The 27,152-nt window shown below is 38.6% G+C and overlaps 1 protein-coding gene across 1 annotated transcript; it reads right to left on the bottom strand.

Annotated features, from left to right (window-relative positions):
• Window positions 1–16,784: 16,784 nt before the first annotated feature.
• Window positions 16,785–23,954, bottom strand: LOC149186328 (homeobox-leucine zipper protein ROC1-like). Its single transcript, XM_089409304.1, has 12 exons — window positions 23,813–23,954; window positions 20,116–20,180; window positions 19,821–20,011; window positions 19,543–19,660; window positions 19,267–19,440; window positions 18,842–19,099; window positions 18,646–18,747; window positions 18,121–18,327; window positions 17,956–17,992; window positions 17,483–17,751; window positions 17,288–17,383; window positions 16,785–17,162 (listed from the first exon to the last, which is right to left on the bottom strand). Exons 1-12 carry the CDS (start codon window positions 23,952–23,954, stop codon window positions 16,785–16,787), a joined length of 2,037 nt encoding a protein of 678 aa, XP_089265430.1.
• Between the last annotated feature and the right edge of the window lie 3,198 nt (window positions 23,955–27,152).

The raw sequence follows: 27,152 nt of genomic DNA on the forward strand, positions 1-27,152 counted from the left end.
CGAAATGTCTATCACGTACTAGGCATATTCTAGTCAAGATCTTGCTCAAGTTTGTTTGTCTATTGTTCTTATCATATTAGTTATGTTCATGGAAAGCTATACGTAGTTATGGATAGTGGTATGGAGGCTAGTTTAAAAAAGTGGCATAGTTCTCGCCACAACATTCACATAACTAGGGATTTTGGGTCATAATCGCATGGAGGCAGGCTTGTGAATGCGGTTATAGCCTTCCAACCCCATGGATGTTGTTTTATGGGTGCAGTCATGGAGTTAAGACAGAGAAAATGAGTTCCAACTCAGGGATTGACAACCTAGGGTTGTTATCAAACTCTTGAGTGGTCTGTAGTCTCTGAGGGATGTCAGTATATATTATAGTTTGTAGGCCCCATTTCCATAGCCAGAACTTGGAGGTTAGGTCATATCATAGTGACACTCAACTCATGTTTACTCTGCATAGCTTGTAATAGTGGGCAAATTTGGAAGGAGGTGTTATAGAGTGGTATCAAAGCAAAGTTTGGCATGCAGGCATGATGGTTAATGGTTTTTATGTGCATCATGGTTATATGTATGCCTATAATTTTATTGTTGTTGTAGTTACATACATGATATATGCTAGTTGAATAGTGCGGTTATATGCACATGTATCGGTTAGTCATGCATGATAGGAACTTGTTTTTATATGCATTGGGGCGAAATGCATGATTATTATTTTCATTGTGGTTAAGTTCTTGGTATTATTATGGATCATGCTAATTTAGACTGAGTTGTACATATGTGATACCTCCACTGAGATACAATGAAGTATTATATTTCGTTTATCTAACATGGCATGTTGTAGGACAATAGAAGAATAAGGATGAAGAGAAGAATAGTTGAGTAAAGTTTATACCACTATCCGTATAGGATGGAAGAGACCTTGGTAGGATGGCAGAGATTAGTCAAGCAGCAAGGAGAGGGGTATTCTCCTTATCTAGCAGATACAATGAGGAAAAGTAAAGGTATAAATTGTGAGTTGCAAGGCATAAAATGAGTGGTTGCTTGAGGAACATGTAGGGCTTGCTAGAGCTCACGAAAAATAAGTTGAGGTTATTGCAGTTATCGTCTAGATTCTTTCAGAAGTAGGGACATTTAGGAATCAACCATGGGAAGAGATGACATAGTTACAGGTGGAATACACTTGGATAGACATGATAGGAGGGCTAATGCTCATGGATTTTATTCTAGCTTAGATCCATCTTGACTCAAGATCTACCAAGTGTTAAAAAGAATCAAATTTCTTGAGGTGCAAACTTCGTTTAGAGTGAAAAGAGATTGAACCCTCTAGATACTTGGTGAATCCAGAGTTAAAATGGATCTAGGATAGTTTAAGATATATATATATATATATATATATATATATATATATATATATATATATATATATATATATATATATATATATATATCAAAACCTGGAGCCCCGATGATAAATTGACTATTTTACCTCAATTTTATCTTATTTTTCTTATTTTTTTAATGTAATTTGACCAATTCAAAATGTTTACATAAAAATAAAAATTACGAACATCAAATTACAATATATTTTCCATAATAGGTTGGAGAGCATCCTCTCAACGCAACAATTCAGAATTATCTAGCAATGTATGAAGTTTCTAGTAACTTGTTAACAAAAAGGAATTTACATTCGGGTGCTAGATTAATTTTTTAATTTTGTTGTTGATAAATCCTTGTCCTCTTGTCCTATGTTCGCACGTTGAGTTCTGTTAGCACAATGGAACCTCCATGTAGCCAACCCACATTTCTCATAAAAGCCTCTTATGATTTTGGGCATGATGATATTCTAGTTCTTTTTTTTTTCTTTTTTTCCGAAGAAAAAGCGAACTTTTTATTAAGTAGATAAAAAGTTACATTGCAGATGCGTGAGCATTTCAGCTTGTGTTATTTGACTGCAAGAGCAATCACAAAAACCGTCCTTTCCACAAGAAGGACCCACTGCTTTCAAAATTTGAGACAGCTGAAAGTGTATTGCTGTCCAGCCGTATCATAATGTCCATTTAACAACAGAAAAACATCATAAATGCGGCCTCCTTATAAAGGAAAACAGCCGGTACAAAAATTGTTTTAGTTCTGTGATTTTGGAAACCAAGTTTTACCGAAATAACATCATGAAGTCTGTAATAACAAGCAGAATATATCAAAAAAAACGCTGATGTTCCCCTGTGCTCATGTATAAGGCGGCTGTTCTGATGTGTGAGTCTGCCCCTGAATTTCTTCTATGATTTTCCAGCTGCCCAAATTCTGTTGCAGACCTTCTTTAGAAAGCTTGTCTGCTGTTTCATTCCTGTCCCTGTAAATATGGTGTAAAAAGATACTATTAAAAGATGATTTTAAAGTTGTGATTTCTTCCAACAGTGGTTTCAGAATTTGGTTGTTACATGAGCTTTTTCCATTGACCCAATTGATTACATTTAATGAATCTCCAAAGATCTGAATTGTGGTGATGTTCCTTTGTATAAGCCAGCATAGGAGCAACTTCAAAGCTGTCAGTTCTGCAAAATTGTTTGTTCCTGACCCTAAACCAACTGAGGCTTTGAGGGAATGGGTTGGAGTTTCATGGATAGCTATGCCAGCACCTGCCTGATTGTTCTGTGAGGCTCCGTCGAAAAAGGACCAAGGGATGCCCTCTTTAATGATGACTTCTTTATTTTGCCTATGGGATTTTTTTCCCACAGGTTCAGGGATTCTTGAGTAGATGGATACGCTCTGAGTTGCTGTGATAACTACCAGAGTTTCCTTATCCTGGAAAATACACTTGTTTCTGGCTATCCATATCCCCCAGCATAGGATGAGTGGAAGATTCCACATATTCCCTTCTGGGTACTGATTCCACCATTTGGTCCATGCTTTTGATAGATTTTCTCCTCCCCATTCAATCCTTTTGTTTAACAGTTTCTCTACCTCCCCCCAGATTTTTATGGTTGTTGCGCATTTTAGAAAAAGATGATTGATGGATTCTGCTTCAGCCTTACATAGAGAACATCTTCCTGGACCGTACATGTATCTAGACTGGAGAATGTCCCAGGTTGGGATTTTTTTCCTTAACACACACCAAAAAAACAACCTAGCCTTTGCCGGACATTTGAGCTTCCATAAATGCTTCGTCCACCATTCCTGTTCTCCCCAGCCTTTTCTAGACATAATGAAATTGTATCCATTTTTTGGAGAGTACTCTCCATTTTCTGCATGAGCCCATAGCATTTGGTCCGTCATATCTTTAAGCCTGACATTTGTTCTGGAAATCTCTTGAGTATATGCTTCCCAATCATTCCACCATCTATGCTCTAGGCCTAGTTCTTCTCCATTTTTCCAGGCTTGTCCCCACATAGATGAATAGACAGATTTTTCCACCTGATTTAATGTATGGATGCCTATGCTTTCTAGATGCCTAATAAGTTCAGGGCATAATTCAAATTTCTCATTGCATCCTACCCACGGGTCCCTTCCAATCCTTAGATTTCTTCCGTTTCCAATCTTCCATGCTAGGCCTTGTTCAATTACTTTGAAGGACTCCACTGTTGCTTTCCATATCACCGACCCCTTCTTCTTCTCCTTAATTGGATTTCTAATCCATTCTTCTAACGACATTGGGTCAATGTATTTCCTTTTCACCACTCTGGTCCATAAGTTCTCCAGCTTTATGAGTCTCCAACCGGATTTTGCAGTCAATGATAGGCTGAAATTAGGAAGGCTTTTTATCCCCCATCCTCCCCATTCTTTTGGCCTTGCCACTTTCTCCCAGGCAACCCAAGGCTGGACAGAATTCTCCTTTGAGCCAGCCCACAGGAATCTGCTGCAAATCCTCCTTATTTTCTCCAATATACCTTTTGGGACCCATGTTAATGCTGCCCAAAACACTGGAATGGCCAATAGCACTGCTTTGATTAGGGTCAATCTTCCCGCTCGGGATAGCCATTTATAGCTCCAGTGGGAAATTCTGGCTTCAATTTTGGCAATTAGCTAGTTCTAATCCCGTTTTTTGTATGCATTTGGTTTTAACCAGAAACCAAGATATTTGAAGGGGGATTCCATATTGCTTGTTTGATAGGGAAAGTACTGTTGCATTTGGGCCCTTTCTTGTCTGGATAGACCTTCCATAATTAACTGAGATTTCCTAGAGTTTATCTGCATTCCTGAAGCTTTCAAGAATAAATCAAGAATGATTTTTAATTCCTTTATTTCCTTAGATTCTCCATTTGTGAAAACCAATATATCATCAACAAATAGGAGATGAGAGATGTTCAGATTTGCAACTACTTCTAAACCTTTCATCTTACCTTCCCTTTTAGCCTTTTGTATCAACTGACTTAGCCCTTCAGCTACTAAAAGAAAGAGGAGAGGGGACAAGGGACATCCTTGTCTTAGTCCCCTTTGTCCTTTGAAAAAGGGGGTGGCTACTCCATTGATGAGGACAACATAGCTAACATTTGTAATACATCCCATTATCTAGCTAATAAAATATGTTTTGAAACCTAAGTGAGTTAGAAGCATTCGGATGTATATCCAATTTATTCGGTCATATGCTTTGGAAAGGTCAATTTTTAATACTGCTCCCTTCTCGTTCTTCTGTTTGACATTGTGCAGTACCTCCTGAGCTGTACCTATTGCCTCATGAATTTTTCTTCCATTTAAAAACCCGAATTGTTCCATTGAAATATGTCTTAACAGGATTGGTTTGATTCTAGTCGCGATCACCTTTGCAATAATCTTATATATACTGTTGCACAAAGAAATCGGCCTAAAATCTTCAAAAATTTTGGGAACTTCCTTCTTCGGAATGAGAGCAATGAATGTTGCATTGAAAGGATTATAGACTTCTCCTTTCATCCTGGACTCTTCTACTACTTCCGTAATTTCTGCTCCTATCTGATCGAAGAAATTTAGAAAGAGTTCTATGGTCCAGCCATCCGGCCCCGGGCTTTTTTCTTTTTCCATTGATTTTATGACACTTTCAACTTCCTCCTTTGTGACTGGCCCATGTAGATCCTCTGCTTCTTCCTCCTCTACATACCTGGGGAAGCATTGAGCTGTCTTGATAACCTCAGCAATAGTGATCTCTCCTGGGTCTGTGAATAAATTCTAAAAATGATTTTGTCCCATAGCTGACAGAGATTCAAAAGTCATTGCCTCCCTTCCTTCTTCATCTTTTAGATTCCAGATAGTGTTAGCAGACTTTCTCCCTTTTGCATAATTGTGAAAGAACCTGGTGTTTTCATCCCCAGCCTTGAGCCAGATTTCTCTACTCTTGAGCCTCCACTCTTCTTCTCTTTCCATGAGAATTTTACTTTTGAGCTTCTCCAGGTGGAGTATCCTTTCTTTGGATTCTTATAAAGCATATTCGTCCTCCTCCATACTTTCCAGCTTTTGGATTTCCTCACTGATCCGGGAATATTCCTCGTTTTGTTTTGCCTTCCTGTCCTTTGCCCAGGATATGGTTGCTTTCTTCAGCATTTTAAGATTTTCCATGAACAAGAATCCTTTGTCTTCTAGGGTGCCACTTTCTGGATGCCTCCATGTTTCTTTGAATAGTTTGGTGAAAGAATCTTCCTGTAACCATGATGAATTAAACTTGAAGGGGGCTGGCAGCTTTGGAGGAGGCTTTGTGAGTTCCAGATAAACAGGGAAATGATCCGAAGCCCCTTCTTCTTCGATCCATTGCCTGAACATTGGGATCATTGAGGATAATTCTTCATTTATGAGAAATCTGTCCAGTCTTTTGGCTATTCTTGCCTCTCCTTCTCTCCTGTTTCTCCATGTTGGCTTTAACTTGATTAGATTTACATCAATAAGATTATTTGAGGAAATGAGGTTTTGGAAGAATTCTGACAGGGGATCTTCCCTGGCCGAGGGACCCCATGCCTCCGCGCTTCCAACAGAGAAGTTTAAATCACCACCCAGCACCATATACTTGCTCTTCAGAGTTGAATTAGTCATTAAATCAGTCCAGTAGGCCTCCCTCCCTTGATAGGGCCCATATATGTTTAATATGGTTATAGGGAAGTCAAGTTTGGGGGATTTGAGTTCCCTGCCCATTGCCTGCTTCATGCCCCATCAGTTCATGATCTGAACTCTCCCTTCCCTGAATCTTATTGCCAGTCCACTTGAATGTCCAACTGAGTCCATGGCCGAGAATTTCCATCCTGGAAGGAGGCCATTTAGTGATGCTTCTACTTCTACTCCATTCCCCAAGGTTTCCTGAAGTAGAAGGATGTCTGTTTTTGATTTTAATATCAGTTCCCTGAGGGCCAGTTTTTTGGGCTTACTGGCCAAACCCCTACAATTCCATGATGTAATAATCATTTTGGAACGGTTTCGGAGGCCTGCACCGCTCTAAGTGCCCCAGTTATTGACTGTTGCTTCTCGTCTGCCACATCATATTTTGCTTTAATCTGGGCCATGGAGAGTTTTGATTTCCTTCCCCGTTTCTTCCTATTCAAGCTTGGGGAAGAAGACTGACCTATTCCTCCCACAGCCTCTAAAGAGATCGGTTTAGGGTCTGAGGATCTAAGATTATAAGGACACATATGAGGGAGGGCCGGGAGGATCGGGATTGCGGAGCCCTAATCACAACTCAGATCTATGGAGGGAAATGCGGCCGAAATGGTTTCAATGCAATTATCCAATGATGTTTTTACTTTACAATCATTCAAATCATTGAATTCAGAAAAGCGATTATTTGAAGGAGAATCAGAGGCCGGACAGACTATTCCAATGTCTGAATTTAGAATGGGGGAAGGTTTTGAATTTGAGTACATACCCTTTGCTTCAATTCTCTCCAAAGGGATTTGAGGTGCTGGCGCTGTGAACTCCATCCTTGCTGATGCATCCTCGAATCCTGGATCTTTCTCTGCCTGATTTTGCTGAGGATCTTGTGATGCTATAATATTTGTCTGCCCCCTTGATCAAGATCCGTCTCCATTTCTTCTACTCTCTGCTGTGGAAAGATCTTCTCCTTGTGGAAGTTCATGTTATGATGAACAGTCTTCTCATATTGACCAGATGACCTCTGAAAGCGTCTCCTTCTCCTTCCCAAGGGGCATTCCTTAGCCAGATGCCCATAGTCGTGACATCTGTGACACCTAAAAGGAAAATATTCATAGTCCAGGATCTGTTCAAAGACGTACTCTTTGTACTGGAGATTGATTTTCTTTGCTAATCCCCCACTGGGTTTTAAATTGACAAGAATCCTTGCCATTGCCTTGTTCTGAGATTGCTTGAATGACCAGTCTGCTTCCAGAAAGGTTCCCAACTTGTTCCCTATCGCCTTGAAGACTGATTCGACCCACATGAAGGATGGTAGTCTTGGAGTTCTCACGCAAACCGGGAAAACATCTGTTTTCTCATGCATGGCATCAAATAACGGGCTCCATTTCTTTAATAGAACTAGTATATTCCCGAATGCCCAATTTTTCCCTACCACCCAATCAACTGCCTCTTTCTGCTCGAATCGCACCATGAACCAACCCTTTGCTAGGGTTGAGACCTCGAACCCTTTGATGAGATCCATCTTCCAATATTGTTCCCCCCAAGCTTTAATGAAGTTTGAGGTGTATTTTCCCCCTTACCCTTCCAACCAAGGTGCCTTCGGCCACCTCCAGAGCCTCCTCCATCTGTACATCCATGCCCAGAACCAGATTCCCTTCAAACTCTTTTGAGATGATTGGTTTCTGTTTTTTCCGCTTTTCCCCTTTTTTTCTTAACCCTTCAGTCTCCTCCCTCGAACCCCTAATTTTCTCCTCCCTTTCTTGCAGATCCCGTCCTTGATCCGAAGAGGAAAGTCTATGCTCTATCGAGGCAGGGACCGAATTGATAACATATACGTTGATGAGATCAGCTGAGGGTTGATTGCATACCTGAACCTCGAGGGCTGATTTGGGAGGGTTTTTGCGTAGATCTGTGAATCCTTCAAATTCGACATCCCTTCGTCCTTTGAACCTTTTGGGGCTTCCTGGGTCTTTAGCAATGGATGCCCTAGTAACAGATGCAACCCTTCCGAGATCCTCTACCGTTCGACGCCCCGAGCTTGACCCAAATAGAGCGATGTCCTCTAGACCTCCAGAGAGAACCGGTCCCGTGTACTTGGATTTGCCTTTGCTGTCTTGATGGAGGTTCCTAGGGCTTGCATGCGATTCGATTCCACCCTCCTTGCTCTGCTGCTTCAAATCCTTAATTGTTTGATACAAATGATCGAACCCTTCTACCTTCTTGGCTGGAAGAGTGGAAACTTGACTGTTCCACTGAGATTCCGGGGAGAGCGGGACAAGGCTTGGTAAATCAGGCACTCCGAAGTAACGTTCTACGTTCTGTGCTGTCGGGTCTTTTCCCCAGACCGACAAAATATCCTCCATTGCCGGATCTAGGTCTAGATCGCCGTTAACCATGGTTACTGTGGGGTAGGGGTTCATGGGAAAGCGTCTTTGCAGTTCGGTGCCAGCACTGAGTTCTGTCCTCTTTCCTTCATTGAAAACCTTGGAGTTGCGTTGAATGCCTAAGCTTCCAACTGTCGACCCTACTCTAGCTCACTACCTCCAGCTGTCCGTTCCTTGTCGTGATCCACCGGTGACTGTCCGCGCTGCAGTTCAGACCAGGGGCTTGACCGAATTCCTTACCTCATCCTATCGGCCCCGAGTCCTTTCTGAAGCCCTGCGCCCGAGCCCTTTCCTGCGGTTCCATCCTCCTTGTGATGAACTACCTAGTGGAATATCCATTGCAATTTACGAATCAGAGCTCGATATTTCTAGTTCTTTAAGTAATCAGACATTCATTTATATTTTTTTCTTTCAACAAGGCGAAGCCTAGGCTGGGGCCAAATTGCTTATTGGATGGAATAAGACTGATCCACCCACAATGGGATGTTTATCACCAAGATTGTGCAAGGATTTGGTCAAGCTTGGAAACCCCTTAAAACTTAGAGCCCCGAGGATAAATTGACTATTTTACCTCAATTTTATTTTAATTATTAATTTAATTTAATTTTTCTTATTTTTTGATGTAATTTGACCAAGTTGAAATGTTTATATAAAAATAAAAGTTACTAACAGGAAATTACAACATATTTTCCATACTAGGCTAGAGAGCGTCCTCTCAATGCAACAATTTGAAATTATCTAGTAATGTATAAAGATTCTAGTAACTTGTTAACAAAAAAGAATTTACATTCGGGTACTAGATTACTTTTTTAATCTTGTTGTTGATAAGTCCTTGTCCTCTTGTCCTTGTCCTCTTGTCCTATGTTCGCATGTTGAGGTTTGTTAGCATAAAGGAGCCTCCATGTAGCCAACCCACATCTCTCATAAAAACCTCTTATGATTTTGGGCATGATGATATTCTAGTTCTTTAAGTAATCAAACATTTATTATTATTGTTTTTTTAGCAAGGCGAAGCCTAAGCTGGGGCCAACCTGCTTATTGGGTGGAATAAGACTGATCCACCCACAATGGGATGTTTATCAACAAGATTGTGCAAGTCTTTGGTCAAGCTTGGACACCCCTTAGGAAGTTTAATTCCCCCAAAGTGGCTTTCACTCCTCAACTCCTACCCACGCAGTTTGACACTATGATCTGGTGGGGACTAAACCCCATGCAAACCAATTGGTCTACAGCTCATACATTGTACTTGTTAGTTGGTCAGATTTTTATTCTTGGAATATAATGTTAATTTACGTTAATCATTTTTAAGTTTTTCACATATTATGTAGTCATATATTTTAGTTTTAGACTAAATTAGTCATTTAAGTCAATCACTTTTAGTTGGGTAAATTATTATCCCTAGACTAAATTAGTCATTTAAGTTAGTCATTTTTTGTTGGATCACTTAAAATTGCTCAAATTTAGTAGTAATTCACTTGAAGTAATTGTGGTGACTAAATTTTTTAGTTGTGTAGTCATTAACCTCTCATTTTGTAATAGTGAGATGTAGGCCTTGTAAAAGTTCACTAGTCTACAAAATTATTTTGGTTTTTCAAACATGATACTAATTTGGGTTCAGGAAAATCTTTCTGTGTACATGATTTCGGTGAAATTTATGCCTTACAAGGGCACACATTTAAAACCAAATTTTAATTTTAGGGGGTGATATGGAAAGAAGCCTCATTCAATATGGAAATAAGCCTCATGCATTAAGGAAAGAAGCCGAAATACAAAAGACAAACAATAGTCATTAGTCACAAAGCCAGACTGAGGCAGATTAAAAGAAGAAATCGAAAAGAAGAGTCTATTTATTTTGAAGATCTCATAGAGTTTCTCACCCTGACCAAGTAATTTACAAGAGAATTGAATGAAGCTAAACAAATCAAGGATGCATTTATGAGGATGGATTTGGTAACACTGCTAAAGTTTAGTGGTAAAATTTTTATTCTTTGGTTGTAAAAATGCAAACTTTTCTTCGATATAAAGAGTTAATTAAATATCGGTCTAATAACCCATTGATGAAGTATGTGATGCTTTAGTATTGGATTTTATAAAATAGGAATTTGATGCTAATTTTTTGTGCAAGGTAGAAAAATATAAATCTTCCTAAGAAGTATGGAAGATGTTAGAAGCATAATTTGGTACAAAGGAAAGTGGCATGTAATGGCAAGTTGTGTCACAATTTATTGAAGAATCAATAGAAAAGTCAGTCGCAAATATGAGAGCAGATGTGAAAGGCTCATAGATTTCAATAGAGCTTCGATAATCCCACTCAAAGGTGGATGATGGTCATGGATACTATAAAAGTGAAGCCCATCGTGCAAACATGCATATGGATGAAGAAGATGCAAAAAATATTGCAAAGGGAGATGTTGAAGCCTTTGTGTGTGAAGTAGAGCAAGAGAATATTCATGTGGATTGTAAAGACGACGGTGAATCCCACTGTGACAAGAGTAATGTAGATGATGATTACAAAGTAAAATGTGAATTGGTGAATTGAGTAGTAACCAATGAATATGGCAAAGTTGAAATTGTTAATGAGCACATGCATGCACGAATATCCCACCATACAGTGGAAGAAAATTATGTTAATGAAAATTGTGGTCTAATTTTTGAAATAGGGATTGATCGTGGACATATGGAAAGTGACATGTTTTATGAAGAATTGAAGGTTGAAGCTACCAATGTAGCAACAAGTTATGTAGAAAATTTTGAAACTGCTCATGAAGTAGTGTGTGAACTAACAACAACTGAGTATGGCATAAATAAAGCTACCATTAGAGAAGAAATTAGTTTGGTCAATCCAACAATTGAAATTAGTCAAATTTGATGAAGAACCATTAATTGGTGATGAATGGTTGCACATGATGCAACATAACCACATTGATATGTTGTTTTTTGGTGAGAGAAGCCCAATTGTGTCTGGAAGCCAAGTGGAAGACAATATGTTTGCAACAACAAAGGTTTGTAAGAAAGAGAAGTTAGAGAAGGGAGAGGAAGAGGAGAAATCTCTCACTGCAGAGCATAATGAAGATGTTTTTAACATTAATTTTGAGTGTGTAGGTAAACAGGAAATCAAACCAATTACAGTTACAATTGAAAGAGAATATGAAGAAAAGGATATAGGAAAGGACACGAAATTTTCTAAAGACTAAGAAAAAAGTATTGAAACTATATTTTAGCAATGGAGTGAATAAGAGATAAGATTTTTCTATCAAGAAATATGGAAGAAAGAAGATGATGGCTATGAAGCACAAGAGGAAAAGAAAAGAACATAGTTTGAAGATGAAGAGTTGTGGTATAATTCCATGGTTGAAAGAATCTTTGCAGAGAAATATGTAGAAGACAAACTTGGAAAAAATACAAGAGAAGTAAAAAAAATATTGTAGTTGCATCAAGTGAAGAAATGTGGAGCTGACAACAAGAAAGTGCAGCAGAGAATGAAGAAGTTTTGAGGGTATAGAATTTGGAAGAAATGAAAAAGAAAATCCAACATTATAAAAGTTTTGAGTCATTATAAGTCTAGCTAAGACTTACATCAGTAGGCATGTTTAAGTGATAGTTGATTCATTTTTCATTGTAATCCTAACAAAAACAATTGATTCATGTTGAGTCATGATTAAGTTATGTTGAGTCATACGATCATAATTAAAGGGGAGTATCGAACATAGTGAAATACTCCCATATGAATGTAATGCATGGAGAGAAGAGTTGATTTAAGTTGACTCTATTGATATTTTTGTCATGGGAGGTCCTCTAAAACCTAGGGTACAAGGTTGTGGAGGGCTAAGAACCACAAAAGTGCTTTCTCAAGTAAGTACCCAAGAGGCAGGCTTTGTACCCAAGATTGTGGGTGTGAAACTAAGCATTTTTTTAATGACTTGGCACTTGGAGATGATTGAGAACCATTAATGGAGTAAGGGGTTTCCAAGAGCAACAAGAAAAGACTTGTAGTTTTGGAGAAATGAATTTATTTGTGTGTCAAGTGTGGGCTTGTGACAAAGACTACAAGTCCGTTAGGCTTGTAGAGGTTCCCTTCAAAGACTATTCATTACACCCATAGAGACATATAAATGGAAAGGAGGAAATCTTCATTTCACCATCCTAAGAGAAAACATATAAGGATTCTAATAGTTGTAACAATGGTAGAATTGGTGAAGCCAAAGGGATTATTCTTGAAGGAATAACGATAGCCAAGTTGGCTTATGAACAAGCCCTAAGTTGACTATTGGAGAAGGACTTTTGACAGTGATAGTGGGAAACCTCCATGCCCTAAGTCTTTCTTCATATAGTAGTAGAGGAAGGAAGAAGTGGGAAGAAGTCCCAAAGTGTTTCAATATTGAAGGAATAAGGAGAAGTAAGTGGGAAGTTGATGAAGACCTTATGTGTTAACCCATTGATGGAATAATGATTAGTGATTCGACAAATTGGAGCCATATTTAGTGGCCAAAAGGAGCAGGATTAATTGCTAGAGGCAAATTGTTGTTGCTACAGGTTGCGAGCAAAAGTACCAACAAATATGTTCAAGGTATATGGACCAAGTGGAGTTGTGAAGTGCACTACATCATCTAATAGGTCAATTGCTATCTTGTTCAGGGTATATTAGTGGTCATATTTTTTGACACCAAATACTAGTTTGTTTTCTTGTATCAGTGATTATATGAGGGCCCTGATGAATTTGAGTGTGAGTTTGTCAAGTATAAGTTAGCTACAGAAAAAGGACAGTCAAGTTAGAATTTTTCATGATTCTGTATTTAGTAAATTAGGTCCTTATATACCCATAGTTAGTTCTTTGTAATGTGAGTGTGTGACAACCAAGAGACACAAAATCTATGTATAGTTGTGTATGAGAGAATTTTCATGAATAAAATTATTGTTTTGTGTGCATATTTTTCTTTCCTCCTATGCCTTTCCATCAACCCTCACAACATCCCAATCTAACAATGAATGATGTATTCACATTCAGGCTTTAACAGGGCTACAATATTGGCAAAGGAAATACTTGTGGTGCAGTTGTTAAGGTCACCGTAGCTACAAGGAGTGGAGGTGTCATGAGATATAACTGTGTAAGTCATATAACTTCATGCGTTGGTTGCTAGTATATGCTTAAAGGGGGACCTAATCTAGATATATCTCCAAAATCAACCACATTATACTTTGAGAGCCTGAATATGGGAATAGAAATATGTTTGGATACTGTATCTTTTTAGCCATTCATTCTAAACTAATGGAAATGGGAACGAGAAACCAATATTTAAAAGAATCGCCAGGGATTTTCATCCTACATATTATCAATAATGTTGAAATTATATCGATTATAGAGTCTCGGAATATCCTGGAATCCAATAGATAGTGTCAAGGTCAAAGAATTGACTTCACTGTCGTTGGTCGAATTCTAGGATATTCCAAAAATTTGTGACCGAGATAAATATGCTCTATCAATAATAAGGCTACCTCCTGAAAGAATATAGGCTTTATATCAATCAAACTAGGTGAGACTTCGCAAGGATTTATATCAATCAGATTGGGTGAGACTTCCCCATAGGATCCATTGCAGTGAAGACCATATTGGGAAATGATTCTTATCAGAGATGGTTCGTTGAACGTTTCAGTGTAGCAACATTTGAGAATGATTGAAGAAATTTTTTTAAGGATTTAATATTTTTCCTATATATAGTATTGTAGGCGACTATTTTAGCTTTAAAATCGATACATATAGAATGTAGGTGAATATTCAATAAAAAAATGTAATTTAACATTAAAATTTGTCAATTTTTAGGGCATATCATCCATTTTTGGGGAATATCACCTTTCTTCCAAGAGAAGCGGATACATCACACAGATCCTTGGGAAATTCATTGCGCCTTCAACTCCGACTACTCGATGACTTCAACCTTCGCCCTTCCTAACACGTGTAAAGGTACACAATATTGAAGGAGGTTTTGAGGTTGCACCCATCGGTTGCTCTTTTGTCCAATAGAGTAGACACCCCTTGCCAAATTGCCAGCTTATTTGTACTAAAACACACCCAAACGATCATTAATCTATGGGCGATGGGATAGGATCCCAATGTATGTAGCGAGCCTCTTGAATTTCTTCCAAACTGATTCTTAAAGACCCTCCAGCTCAAAACGAATGCCACAAATCTAACATTGGGCAAACTGTCATCGCTCGACCTCCGGCTGCACCGTCGGCTCAACCTTCGCTGCACTGCCGGCTTGATCTTCGCTTCACAAACGAGGAGAAGCTTTTCACCTCAGCGATCTACACGACCTCCTACACTTCATCACACACCCGACATATCGGCACACTTCAGATCGACAATCCTTCTTTACCAGTGAAAATCGCATATTTCAAGCACTCGACTCCTTCACTCTAATGACACCGAGTGCAATTTTTTGACTACTCGACACACACCGCTGGCTTAACTGCTCGAAAATCACAGGATCTGAGCAATCCAAGCAATTCGATCTCTCTCGATCTCACAAGATTTGCGAGAGATTATGCCGATCTCGACTTCCACGTGTCTCCACAGGTTGGATCCCACCTCAGGCAACTCTCCATGACCGTGAATGGGCCAACTCAGTCGATGTCGACTCAGAGTAGCACCCTTTCTCTGGTCAAATGCACAATGATGGCCCACATTGAGGCGAATTGCGTAAAGGGTGATAAGCACGACTTCTAGCTATAAATACCGCACTGCTCCAAAGCTTGGGCAACACAAATTCCAGCTATAAATCCAGCGTTGCTTCAATTATCCTCAAAAAAATAAAAAAATCTCGTGCTATACTTCAGCACTTTGCCTCCTTGCCACAAGGCCTCCTTTCTATCACTAAGGGCCACAATCCTTCCACTTAGGCACTCACCCAATCACCAAAGCAGTATGGTTTTGACTCACTCAACCTTCAAGCTCTAATACTGTGTTAAAAATGTAAGACAAAATATGTATTCATCAAACTGAGTAGCTCACAGGTGAGGAGCTTCACCTGGAGACTTTCTCTCACAGAACACTCTACAACTTTCTCATTAAGCATCAAGAATATATAGTTTACAAGAAAATAGGGAAGTTAGAGCAACCTCCTCAAATATAGGAACTAAATCCTAATCTAAAGCTCACACATTACCAGTTAGCACCAAAGGCTAACTGGACCAAAGCATTTAATGACATTTATAATCAACATGGAACTTAAGTTAATCAACCAAAATGTTCAATTGATTTAATGCGTAGAATAGTTGTAGTTGTTCCTTATTATGGTGGATGGAAGAGTTAGGGGGCTGGGTAAGGATATATGGATATATGTGGCGCGCTCTTGAACCTCGAATTGGATATATGGATATATGTGATTGCGCTCTTGAGCAATCCAAGCAATTTGATCTCTTCCGATCTCACCAGATCTACGAGCGATTATGCCGATCTCGACTTCCACAGGTCTCCACAAGTTGGATCCCACCTTAGGCAGCTCTCCATGACCACCATGCAGTCAACGGGCCCACACTGAGGCGAATTGCGTAGAGTAAAGAGTGATAAGCGCGATTTCCAGCTATAAATCTCGCGCTGATGCAAATCTAGGGCAATGCGACTTCCAGCTATAAATCCAACGCTGATTCAATTATCCGTTTGCTGTCCCAACCACCGGCTCGCACCTCGATCGACGTTTATTTTACAAATATTTAATTCATAATGAAATAATTTTTAAATTCCAAAGTAATTTTTTTTATAATACTATGAATATGTGAAAATTTCCCATGTGTGAATAAACTAATTAAGTGAAAAAATTTCTTCACTCAATATTTTCCAAAGCATTAATTGAATAACTAAACCACAAGATCCAAAAGAAAGTCACTTAATAAAATAAAATACAAATTTAGTTACCACGTAGCACAGTGAAATAAAATACAAATTTAATTACCACTTAACACCAAAGGCTAACTAGACCAAAGCATTTAACGACACTTATAATCGACATGGAACTTAATTTAATCAGCCAAAATGTTCAATTGATTCAATCCGTAGAATAGTTGTAGTTTTTCCTTATTATGGTGGATGGAAGAGTTAGGATATATGTGGTGAGCTCTTGACTCCCGAATGAATGCATAAACGAAGCAAGGATTACTCAATTGCTATCGGCTTCCATCACCACCACAGAGAAGAGAAAACCTTAATGCTGGGTAGTATCATGGCCAATGTCAACCACCACCACAGAGAAGAGAAAACCTTAATGCTGGGTAGTATCATGGCCAATGTCAACATCGGCCATCCTCTGATTGGAACAATGAAATACCGAATTGCATCAAAATTGAGAACTAGTAGGAATAATTCTATGAAGCATCCTCCAAAATCAATGCTGATCTGATTTTCTGTACTGCGTTGGAGATCAATAGTTGCACCTCTCGCCAATCTCTGGTACTGGCAGGCTCGGCCACCGATACAATCTGGAATGCAACTGTCAGAATAGATCCCCTTCCCCTTTTCTGCATACTGCTGGAGTTACTAATTCCAATTTCAGTGGACAGTGGTGCATGGTCATCGGGGAGAATTACAAAACCAGATGGCAAAACGGAAACATAATCAGGTTTACCTCCATGCATCACTGTATGCATGGAAGCATGGTCAAAAGTAGCATAAACAATAATAGACCCCCAAGCATTTGTACAGCACTCCTGTAAAATGAATGCACCCGGATCCATATTGGTACCCTGCAAATATTGAAATAAAAAAGACAAATTGAGATCATTCTCATTCCTCATCTACTTGTGCATATAGAGAGAGAATTATTGAATATACAAAAATGTTACTGTTGTGCAACTGCAATACTACTCACATTTGATGCGAAGAGAGTAACACTGTTCCGAAGATCTTGTCCCTTCACAATGCGGGTTATTTCTTGCTTTGGTCGGACGGTAAAGAGCATATCCCACTGCATTATTTGATCTTGGAAATGTTAGTGGCATATATTTTTCAGAGCAATATATGTTAGTCATTTAATCACTAAATCTCGCAGGAAAAGTGGTTTAACCTGGCTTCGACGTTTCAGATCTTGCAGGAAATCGAACGATTTCTGAGGAGTAACCGGAAGCCAGACTGAAGTGGCAGCACAGATCACAAGGCCAGGAAACTCAGGGTTCTCCATGTTCTTCCGTGTGGACACTCGAATATCCTCATCACCATCACCAGATAACGTTGCCCAGTTGTTAACCATCGATGGACTCAGACTAGTACAGAAGTCACTCGTCATTCGCTGAGCAAGTTTCAGCAAGCTTTGCCGGCCTCTGGGATCTGGGAAAGCTGATCCAAAAAATAAATATTTTCAGATGAAAATAGAACAAGATGCATGCAGATCATACAAATTACAAAGCTTACCAGTGCCATCTGCATTTATTTCCCTAAGGAGAGCGAGACGTTCGCATTGGTGCTGGAGCGCTGACAGCCAACACTACGACCCAAACGCTAAACTGGAGTTAACCATAGGACGATACAAGCTATGCACACCTCTATCGTCGTAGTCGCCGTGCTCTACCCAAGTAACCTGTTATATATATATATATACACATAAAATTAATCAGTCAGTCTGTTCTGTAGGAAAGGAATTAGCAGGCATATTAATGTATGCTAGCCTGGAGTTCTTGAATTAGTGTATGAGCTGCAAGCAATTACAGTTGAACAATTGCTAGGGAATTCTTGAATTAATAATCCCGATGGATGCCTCTGGCAATTCACGGCCGGAAATGAGTTCTCCACTAAACTGTCCGCAGAAATATCTACGATGGCCCAGACCCGTGCACGAGGCTGCTGGCAGAACCTTAAGAAATAGAACTCTCTAACTGGACCGAGCAGTGAGAGAACATGGAGCTCCATATGCATCTGTTACCAACATTCCAGAGTTGGTAAGCTTTAGAATAAGTAAAATTACTTTAAAGATTTCTGATTCAAAACTAGAATATTGCAAATCTAATTGCCTGAAATTTTAAAGATTTCTGATTCAAAACTAGAATATTGCAAATCTAATTGCCTGAAATTAGATAATGGGCGTTAGATATTTTAGAGCAGGCACTTCATTTCCCTCTGTATCAATCTAATTAGATATTTTAGAGCATGGACTTCAAATATCAATCTAATTACATATTTTAGAGCATGCATGGACTTCATTTCCCTTTGTATCAAGTCAATACGCTAGCATACCAATTGGAGTTGGCCGTTCCTCGTACCCTCCGCACCATTGCGTAAGACCTCCAATGTCGTGGCTGTGGAAACAATGGATGGGAACATTTCTGCATAACGTTTCTGAGTACAAAATTTCAGTTAGTTCAACATTAATTAATTAATTGTGTACACCACCAGTAATTACAAATCAGTCAAATGGCTGTGGATTACATACCGAGTCCATAAGTATCTCCACCAGATTCATGGTTTTCATGAGCACGGTGCCAGCATATCTGTTTGCTTCGGTTCTGTAGCCGGCCGGTTTTGGGCCAAGCACTCTCGGGAATTGACGGAAATATTGGTCATGAGAAGTTGAGATCCACTGAGTGTGTTCCATTGTAGCCATTCTGATGAACTCGTTCATGGCTGCGAAGGCAAGTCTTGATGCGGAGGATTTGTCGATCCCGCACAATTTTCTAGTAAGTCTCTCCAGCTGCACAACCCACAGAAAGAAACACAATTAATATTGTTTTGTGTTTCTGCTTTAAAGTTTACACAAATTATGATTTTTCCGATTAGCGGGACCAATTTCATTTTAGAAACAACTAATTTACACAAACTATGAGTTTTCCGATTCGCGGCAGTGGAAACAAACTTCACCTCGTTTTCTAATCGTGCCTTCTCCAATCGTGCCTTCTCCAGCCGCAGCTCCACAGCTCCTCTACAGTTGTAACATGAGGTGCCCGTGCAGTTCTTCAACGCTTCTTTCATACGTCGGTTCTCTATTTCTATTTTTTCGTTCTCCCACTTCAGTGTTGCATTATCGTGACGAGCCTGACCATTCCAAAGAGTCACCAGATCAGTGAAATGAAACAGAAAAAAAGAAAAACGCGAAAGATTTAAACATTTCGTTAAATTTCCGTGTGCATTGCATACCTTCGTCCGTGCGCGACGGTTTTGGAACCAAAACTGTATTTGGTGGGGCGCAAGATGCAATTTTTCACTGAGTTGTTGTCGTTGCTTTTCATTGGGATGGGGGTACTCCTCGAAAAACCTGAAAACAACAAACACAAATGAACTTCATCTCGAAAAACCTGAAAACAACGAACAAATGAACTTCATCTTGAAAACCCTGAAAACAACAAACACAAATGAACATCATCTTGAAAAAGAGTCAGAAACCCTACTTATAAAACACGAATTTCATAACTTACGTCTCCATTTCCTGTATCTGCTGTGGTGTGTGCCTCTTACGCCACACACCATTTCTTTCAGATTCATCTTCATCATTCCCCAATCGGCTCGCCTTGGCTCGCCTATCATACTCATCATCCACTCTGGTCTTCCCAATCTCTCTACTCCTAAGCTTCACCTCACCTTTTGAATGACCTACTACTCCACTTGCCTATCCAACACGCCCATCTTAAATCTCATAAAAATGCCCATGGAGTAATACATTAATTCAAAACTTTTTACTAAATAATTACAATTTAAAATTTCTAAACATACCAGCGTCAAAGCCAGCTCTCGTGGAGTACTGGAGTCGTTGTTGTCCATCTCTATTATCGGAATCTCTGAAGGAGCATAACACATGTCATTGAATGGCATACCAGAAAATTTGAAGTTATTATACTAACAACAACTATGAAAACAAAAGTCATTACTGTAGAATCATAATCGACCGGGGTACTGAAAAAAAGTTTTCGAGGTAGGTCACTCAAGGGGCCTGCCATCAGGTGGCTTTCGAGTATTAAATGGGAGATTTTTGACCAGTGGAAAAAGATTTCCTTTCCTAGGAGAGGGGAAGAGAGAAATGGAGCCGAACACTAGAAAAAAATTTATGGTTTATACTCCTCACGTTTGTTTTACGAAAAGAAGGGAAAATGGATGGGCCGAGACCACGAAGAAACCTATGGCAGAGGAGGAAAAGGAATTTGCATTTGGAGGAGAAAGCTGAAGAGGAGATGTCAAAGCAAAGTTGGGAGCAGAATACATCTAGGAAAGAGGAGAAGACCCTTTGGTAAGGAGGTAAACTTGGTCTTTGAAATTTATTTATGCAAGCCTTGAAGTGGGAGCAGAGTTTATGGTTTTGTTAATCGATTGAATAGAGTGAAATGAAACTATACACCCATCGCAGAGCTCCCAGAGTTTAGGGTTTTGTTAATCTATCGCAGAGCTCCCAGAGTTTAGGGTTTAGGGTTTTGATAATCGATTGACTAGAGTCTGAAATGAAACTATACACCCATCGCAGAGTAAAGGTAATATTATGAATTATGGGAGTAAACTCTCTGTGATTGGAGAATTATGGGAGTAAGAGGTTAGAAAGAGAAAGGGACAGAGGAAGAAGAAAACTATGTGAGAGAGACAAAGAGAAAGGATAGAAGAGGAAAAAAACAAAAGGAGTTTTAAAAATGGGTGAGCAACCCGTGCAAAGGCCAAAGAAAAGAAAATGAAAATAGAGAACAAGGGTGAGATTATTTGCCAATAGATTCTAAACGCTAAAACTTCAAAGACCAGAATCTGTAAAATTCTAATGAAAGAAAAGCTTTTCATAAACTTGGCACCTCTCCTTCTTCAGGTTCATAAACTTCTTTTATTTAATAAAAACAGTAAAGAACACAATATTAAACTCACGTTGAAAGAACTGAACGATCGCCCGACCCAATCAATCGAAAACTAAAGCAGGAATTTTGCAACGAACCGTCTGCACTTTTAGCTTGGAGTGGTAAGCCTCACAGGGATTTATAAATGCGAGCCGCGTTCCATGCAGCCCAGCGGTTAAACAAAATCTTTTTAAATTTGGTTTTTGTTGTTTACGAGAAAATAGTTTTAAGGATACTTGGAGATCAATAATTCTTCACGTATTTAGAGATTTATTGGTGTTTATCTGAATATATTAGTATTTAGAGATTTATTGGTGTCTATATGAATATATTAGTTTTGAGTTTTCAATTACGTTGATCGAGGTGTTCCATGCAGCCCAGCGGTTAAACAAAATCTTTTAAATTTGGTTTTTGTTGTTTACGAAAAAATAGTTTTAAGGATGCTTGGAGATCAATAATGTCTTCACGTATTTAGAGATTTATTGGTGTTTATCTGAATATATTAGTATTTAGAGATTTATTGGTGTCTATATGAATATATTAGTTTTGAGTTTTCAATTACGTTAATCGAGATTGTTGGGAATTTCTGATAATTCCAAACAAAATAACTGAACAGATGATAATTCAATTTCTGATAATTCCAAACAAAATAACTGAAGAGATGATAATATTCTGTTTTAACACAGGATCTTTTAACACAGGGAAGAAAAAATTGTTTTTAAACATAATTTCACATATGCACAACTAAATATGCATTCATTAATAAAACTTGTTGTTACAACAAGAAGATCTTTCTCTTAACAGAGGGGTTACACTTCAATTGCACAAAAAAATTTGCTGCCTCTTATTCATATCTTCATTTGCTGCCTCTTATTCATAAATGTCATTTAAATTTCTGAACTTCTTACCTCTTTCATTTGGTGTGCAAGTGCTTGAAGAAGCATTTGAATTTCCTCCTTGTGGTGTGCTTGTAGAAGCACTTTCATTTCACCTCAAGGGTGTCCCTTGCTGTCCTTGTGTTGGTGCTGCTATTTGGAGATGTATTTCAACCATCTCCTCATCATCTTCATCATGTGACAAAGAGTTTTTAACATTCATTGTTTTCTCTATGCTTTCATGCCAAGCTTCCTCCTCAATCAACCGAACATCTTTACTCATAATGAGCTTCTTGGTGGATGGGTTATACAACCTGCAAGCTTTGGATTCTTCACTATATCCAATGAAAATACATTTCTCCCCTTTTCTATTCAACTTCTTCCTTAGCTGATCTGGAATGTGTGCATAAGCCACACATCCAAAAAATTTCATGTGGGTGACTCCTTGCTTTGTCCCACTCCATGCTTCTTTCGGCACTTTGTTCATGACTACTTTTGTAGGGCATCTATTCAAAATGTATGTTGCACAGTGTACAACTTCAGTCCAATAATCATTTGGAAAATTCTTTGCCTTTAACATACTCCTCGTCATATCCATGATTGTCCTATTTTTCCTTTCGACAACTCCATTTTGCTGCGTAGTGTACCTAGTGGTAAACTGCTTATAAATTCCATTTTCTCTACAAAAACGTAGAAATTCCTTGGAGATATACTCACCTCCTCTATCAGTTCTTAGAAATTTGATATGCAGCCCGCTTTGGTTTTCTACAAGTGCTTTGAAATTGCAAAATCTTTCAAACACTTCACTTTTGTTCTTCAGGAAATAAACCCAAGCTTTTCTAGTAAAATAATCAATAAACGTTAGTATGTAGTGGCTGCCTGCAAGTGATGGAGTTTGCATCGGTCCACATAAATCTGAGTGAAAAATCTCTAAGGGTGCCCTTTCCCTTATGCTTTTCCCAAATGGAAAACTTTCTCTGTGTTGTTTCCCCAAGATACAACCTTCACAAAGGCTGTCTGGTTTCTCTATCAATGGTAATCCTCTTACCATTCCTTTTCTATTCAACAAGTTAAGACCTCCAAAGTTGAGATGTCCAAATCTCAAGTCCCTCAACCAGTTTTCATCCTTTGGTTCGCTTTGGAAAGCCTCTTGAGTCACTGCTGCTATTTCTTCTTTATTTTTCAAAGCTGCCTTCATTTTGAGAAGGAACATCTTGTTCCTTGTCATCTTTACTTCAGCAATACATTGTTTGCTAGGTTTTTTTATCCATGATGGTGCATACATCATCCACAAAGAAAACATTGTAACCCTTTTGAACAAGCTGTCCAATACTTAAGAGGTTAAATTTCATTCCAAGAACATAATAGACATCTGCTATGGTTTTCTTTTCACCTCTCTTTGTTAAAACTTTTACTTCTCATTTTCCCATAACAGAAACTTTATTATCAGTACCTAGTGTGACTTGTGACTTCACATTCTGATCTAACATAGAAAACAGGACTATGTTTCCTGTCATATGATTGCTGCAACTGGAGTCTAGGAACCATACATCTTCACTTTTTTCTTCAGCCATATTACAAGCTAAAAACAAATTATTTTGGCTCATATTTTCTCTAGTGAAATTTGCACTAGTTCTATTATTCATATCATGTTGCTTCTTCTTACATGCATTTGCATAATGCCCATATTTTTTACAATAGTGACATTGGACATTGGATTTATCATACCTTTGTCTTTGGGCATGATGTTGTCCACCTTGTTGGCTGTTGCCTTGGCCTTGGTTCGGATTTGGATTGATGCCTCTTCCTTTCTTGTTTCCTCTACCTTGACCTCTTCCTCTTCCAAAGCACATCTGGCTCTTAAAGGCATGTTCTAGAGATCAGTTTTCATTTCTACTCAATCTCTGCTCATGTGTTATCAGTGATGTATGTAGTTTATCAACTGAAAACAAAAGTCATTACTGTAGAATCATAATCGACCGGGGTATTGAAAAAAAGTTTTCGAGGTAGGTCACTCAAGGGGCCTGCCATCAGGTGGCTTTCGAGTATTAAATGGGAGATTTTTGACCAATGGAAAAAGATTTCCTTTCCTAGGAGAGGGGAAGAGAGAAATGGAGCCGAACACGAGAAATTTTTTTATGGTTTATACTCCTCACGTTTGTTTTACGAAAAGAAGGGAAAATGGATGGGCCGAGACCACGAAGAAACCTATGGCAGAGGAGGAAAAGGAATTTGCATCCGGAGGAGAAAGCTGAAGAGGAGATGTCAAAGCAAAGTTGGTAGCAGAATACATCTAGGAAAGAGGAGAAGACCCTTTGGTAAGGAGGTAAACTTGGTCTTTGAAATTTATTTATGCAAGCCTTGAAGTGGGAGCAGAGTTTAGGGTTTTGTTAATCGATTGAATAGAGTGAAATGAAACTATACACCCATCGCAAAGCTCCTAGAGTTTAGGGTTTTGTTAATCGATCTCAGAGCTCCCAGAGTTTAGGGTTTAGGGTTTTGATAATCGATTGACTAGAGTCTGAAATGAAACTATACACCCATCGCAAAGGTAATATTACGAATTATGGGAGTAATCTCTCTGTGATTGGAGAATTATGGGAGTAAGAGGTTAGAAAGAGAAAGGGACAGAGGAAGAAGAAAACTATGTGAGAGAGACAAAGAGAAAGGATAGAAGAGGAAAAAAACGAAAGGAGTTTTAAAAATGGGTGAGCAACCCGTGCAAAGGCCAAAGAAAAGAAAATGAAAATAGAGAACAAGGGTGAGATTATTTGCCAATAGATTCTAAACGCTAAAACTTCAAAGACCAGAATCTGTAAAATTCTAATGAAAGAAAAGCTTTTCATAAACTTGGCACCTCTCCTTCTTCAGGTTCATAAACTTCTTTTATTTAATAAAAACAGTAAAGAACACAATATTAAACTCACGTTGAAAGAACTGAACGATCGGGCTACCCAATCAATCGAAAACTAAAGCAGGAATTTTGCAACGAACCGTCTGCACTTTTAGCTTGGAGTGGTAAGCCTCAGGGATAAAACTAAAGCAGGAATTTTGCAACGAACCGTCTGCACTTTTAGCTTGGAGTGGTAAGCCTCACAGGGATTTATAAATGCTAGCAGCGTTCCATGCAGCCCAGCGGTTAAACAAAATCTTTTTAAATTTGGTTTTTGTTGTTTACGAAAAAATAGTTTTAAGTATACTTGGAGATCAATAATGTCTTCACGTATTTAGAGATTTATTGGTGTTTATCTGAATATATTAGTATTTAGACATTTATTGGTGTCTATATGAATATATTAGTTTTGAGTTTTCAATTACGTTGATCGAGATTGTTGGGAATTTTTGATAATTCCAAATAAAATAACTGAACAGATGATAATATTCTGTTTTAACACAAGATTTTAACACAGGGAAGCAAAAATTGTTTTCAAAACATAATTTCACATATGCACAACGAAATATGCATTCATTAATAAAATTTCTTGTTACAACAAGATCTTTCTCTTAACAGAGAGGTTACACTTCAGTTGCACAAAAAAAAATTACTCTGTCTCTGTCTTCAAATTCTACACTGCTGTGTGTAAAAACAATTTCTTTACATTCACTACTGTAAAAAAAAATCTTCTCGTTTCATTCGTTCACATTTCATTTTAATCTCTCAAAAAGGATTGCTCTCGCGCTGCTGCGCTTTCACACTACATTGCATATACAATGAACTACAAAAACATGACAAATACATTTTCTTGTGCCATACTTCAGTGAGTAAAAAAGAAACATTAAAATTAAAAACTTTACCTACAATTACGACTGCAGTAAATTTCATTAAATACTTTACTGGCAAACTGGTGGTCAAACAACAATTCCATTTCACTTCACGCGATGTGGTGCAAACCTGTACAACAAACTTTGGTTTCAATCGGACGGACATCAACCTTGATTTCAATCGGACGGTTGTCGAACCATATCACAAGCCCTTTTTTGCTGAACTTTACGTTCCGGAAAAAACTGTTGTCCACGTGTCTGCTGCTGGGTGTTATCGCTGCCCCTCCGGAAAATACCATTGCTCGGTGAATACTGGCGGTTTTCTGGAAACAGTATGCAATAGTTGAAATTAATACTTCAACACTCCCTTTTAATTTCAACTGCTGGGTTATCAGTCATACCCAGGCATTTCATAAAAAACTCAAAACATTTCTGTCCCATTGGTTTGGTTAGGATGTCTGCAACCTGCTCCTGAGTTCTGCAGTGTTTTAAGACAATTTCTCCATTGTTCACCAATTCCTTGATGTAGTGAAACTTTGTGTCAATGTGTTTCGTTCTCTTATGAAACACAAAATTCTTGGATAATGCAATAGCTAAGCTATTGTCACAAAAAATCATAGTTCCTTTTGCTTGCTCTTGGCATAAGCTCCTTAACATCCTTCTCATCCAAATTGCTTGACATGCTGCTGCTGTAGCTGCCACATATTCTGCCTCTTCCTTGAGCATTTTCTAGACTGTTTCTTCCACCTCTGTTTTGGCTTCTATCCATTTCTTATCCTTAATTGCTTCTTCGAAATGAACATGGTCATCAACATGACAATACAAAGCAAACAAAGAGTTCATATCTTCATTTGCTGTCTCTTGTTCATAAATGTCATTTAAATTTCTGAACTTTTTACCTCTTTCATTTGGTCTGCAAGTGCTTGAAGAAGCACTTGAATTTCCTCCTTGTGGTGTGCTTGTAGAAGCACTTTCATTTCTCCTCAAGGGTGTCCCTTGCTGTCCTTGTGTTGGTGCTGCTGTTTGGGGATGTATTTCAGCCATCTCCTCATCATTTTCATTAGGTGACAAAGAGTTTTTAACATTCACTATTTTCTCTATGCTTCCATGCCAAGCTTCCTCCTCAATGAACCGAACATCTCTACTCACAATGAGCTTCTTGGTGGATGGGTTATACAACCTGTAAGCTTTGGATTCCTCACTATATCCAATGAAAATACATTTCTCCCCTTTGTTGTCCAACTTCTTCCTTAGCTAATCTGGAATGTGTGCATAAGCCACACATCCAAAAAATTTCATGTGGGTG

This window comes from Pinus tabuliformis, chromosome 3_1 (genome assembly GCF_031772625.1).
Source record: "Pinus tabuliformis cultivar Carrire ecotype Pingquan chromosome 3_1, CPIR1, whole genome shotgun sequence".
NCBI classification, from domain to species: domain Eukaryota; kingdom Viridiplantae; phylum Streptophyta; class Pinopsida; order Pinales; family Pinaceae; genus Pinus; species Pinus tabuliformis.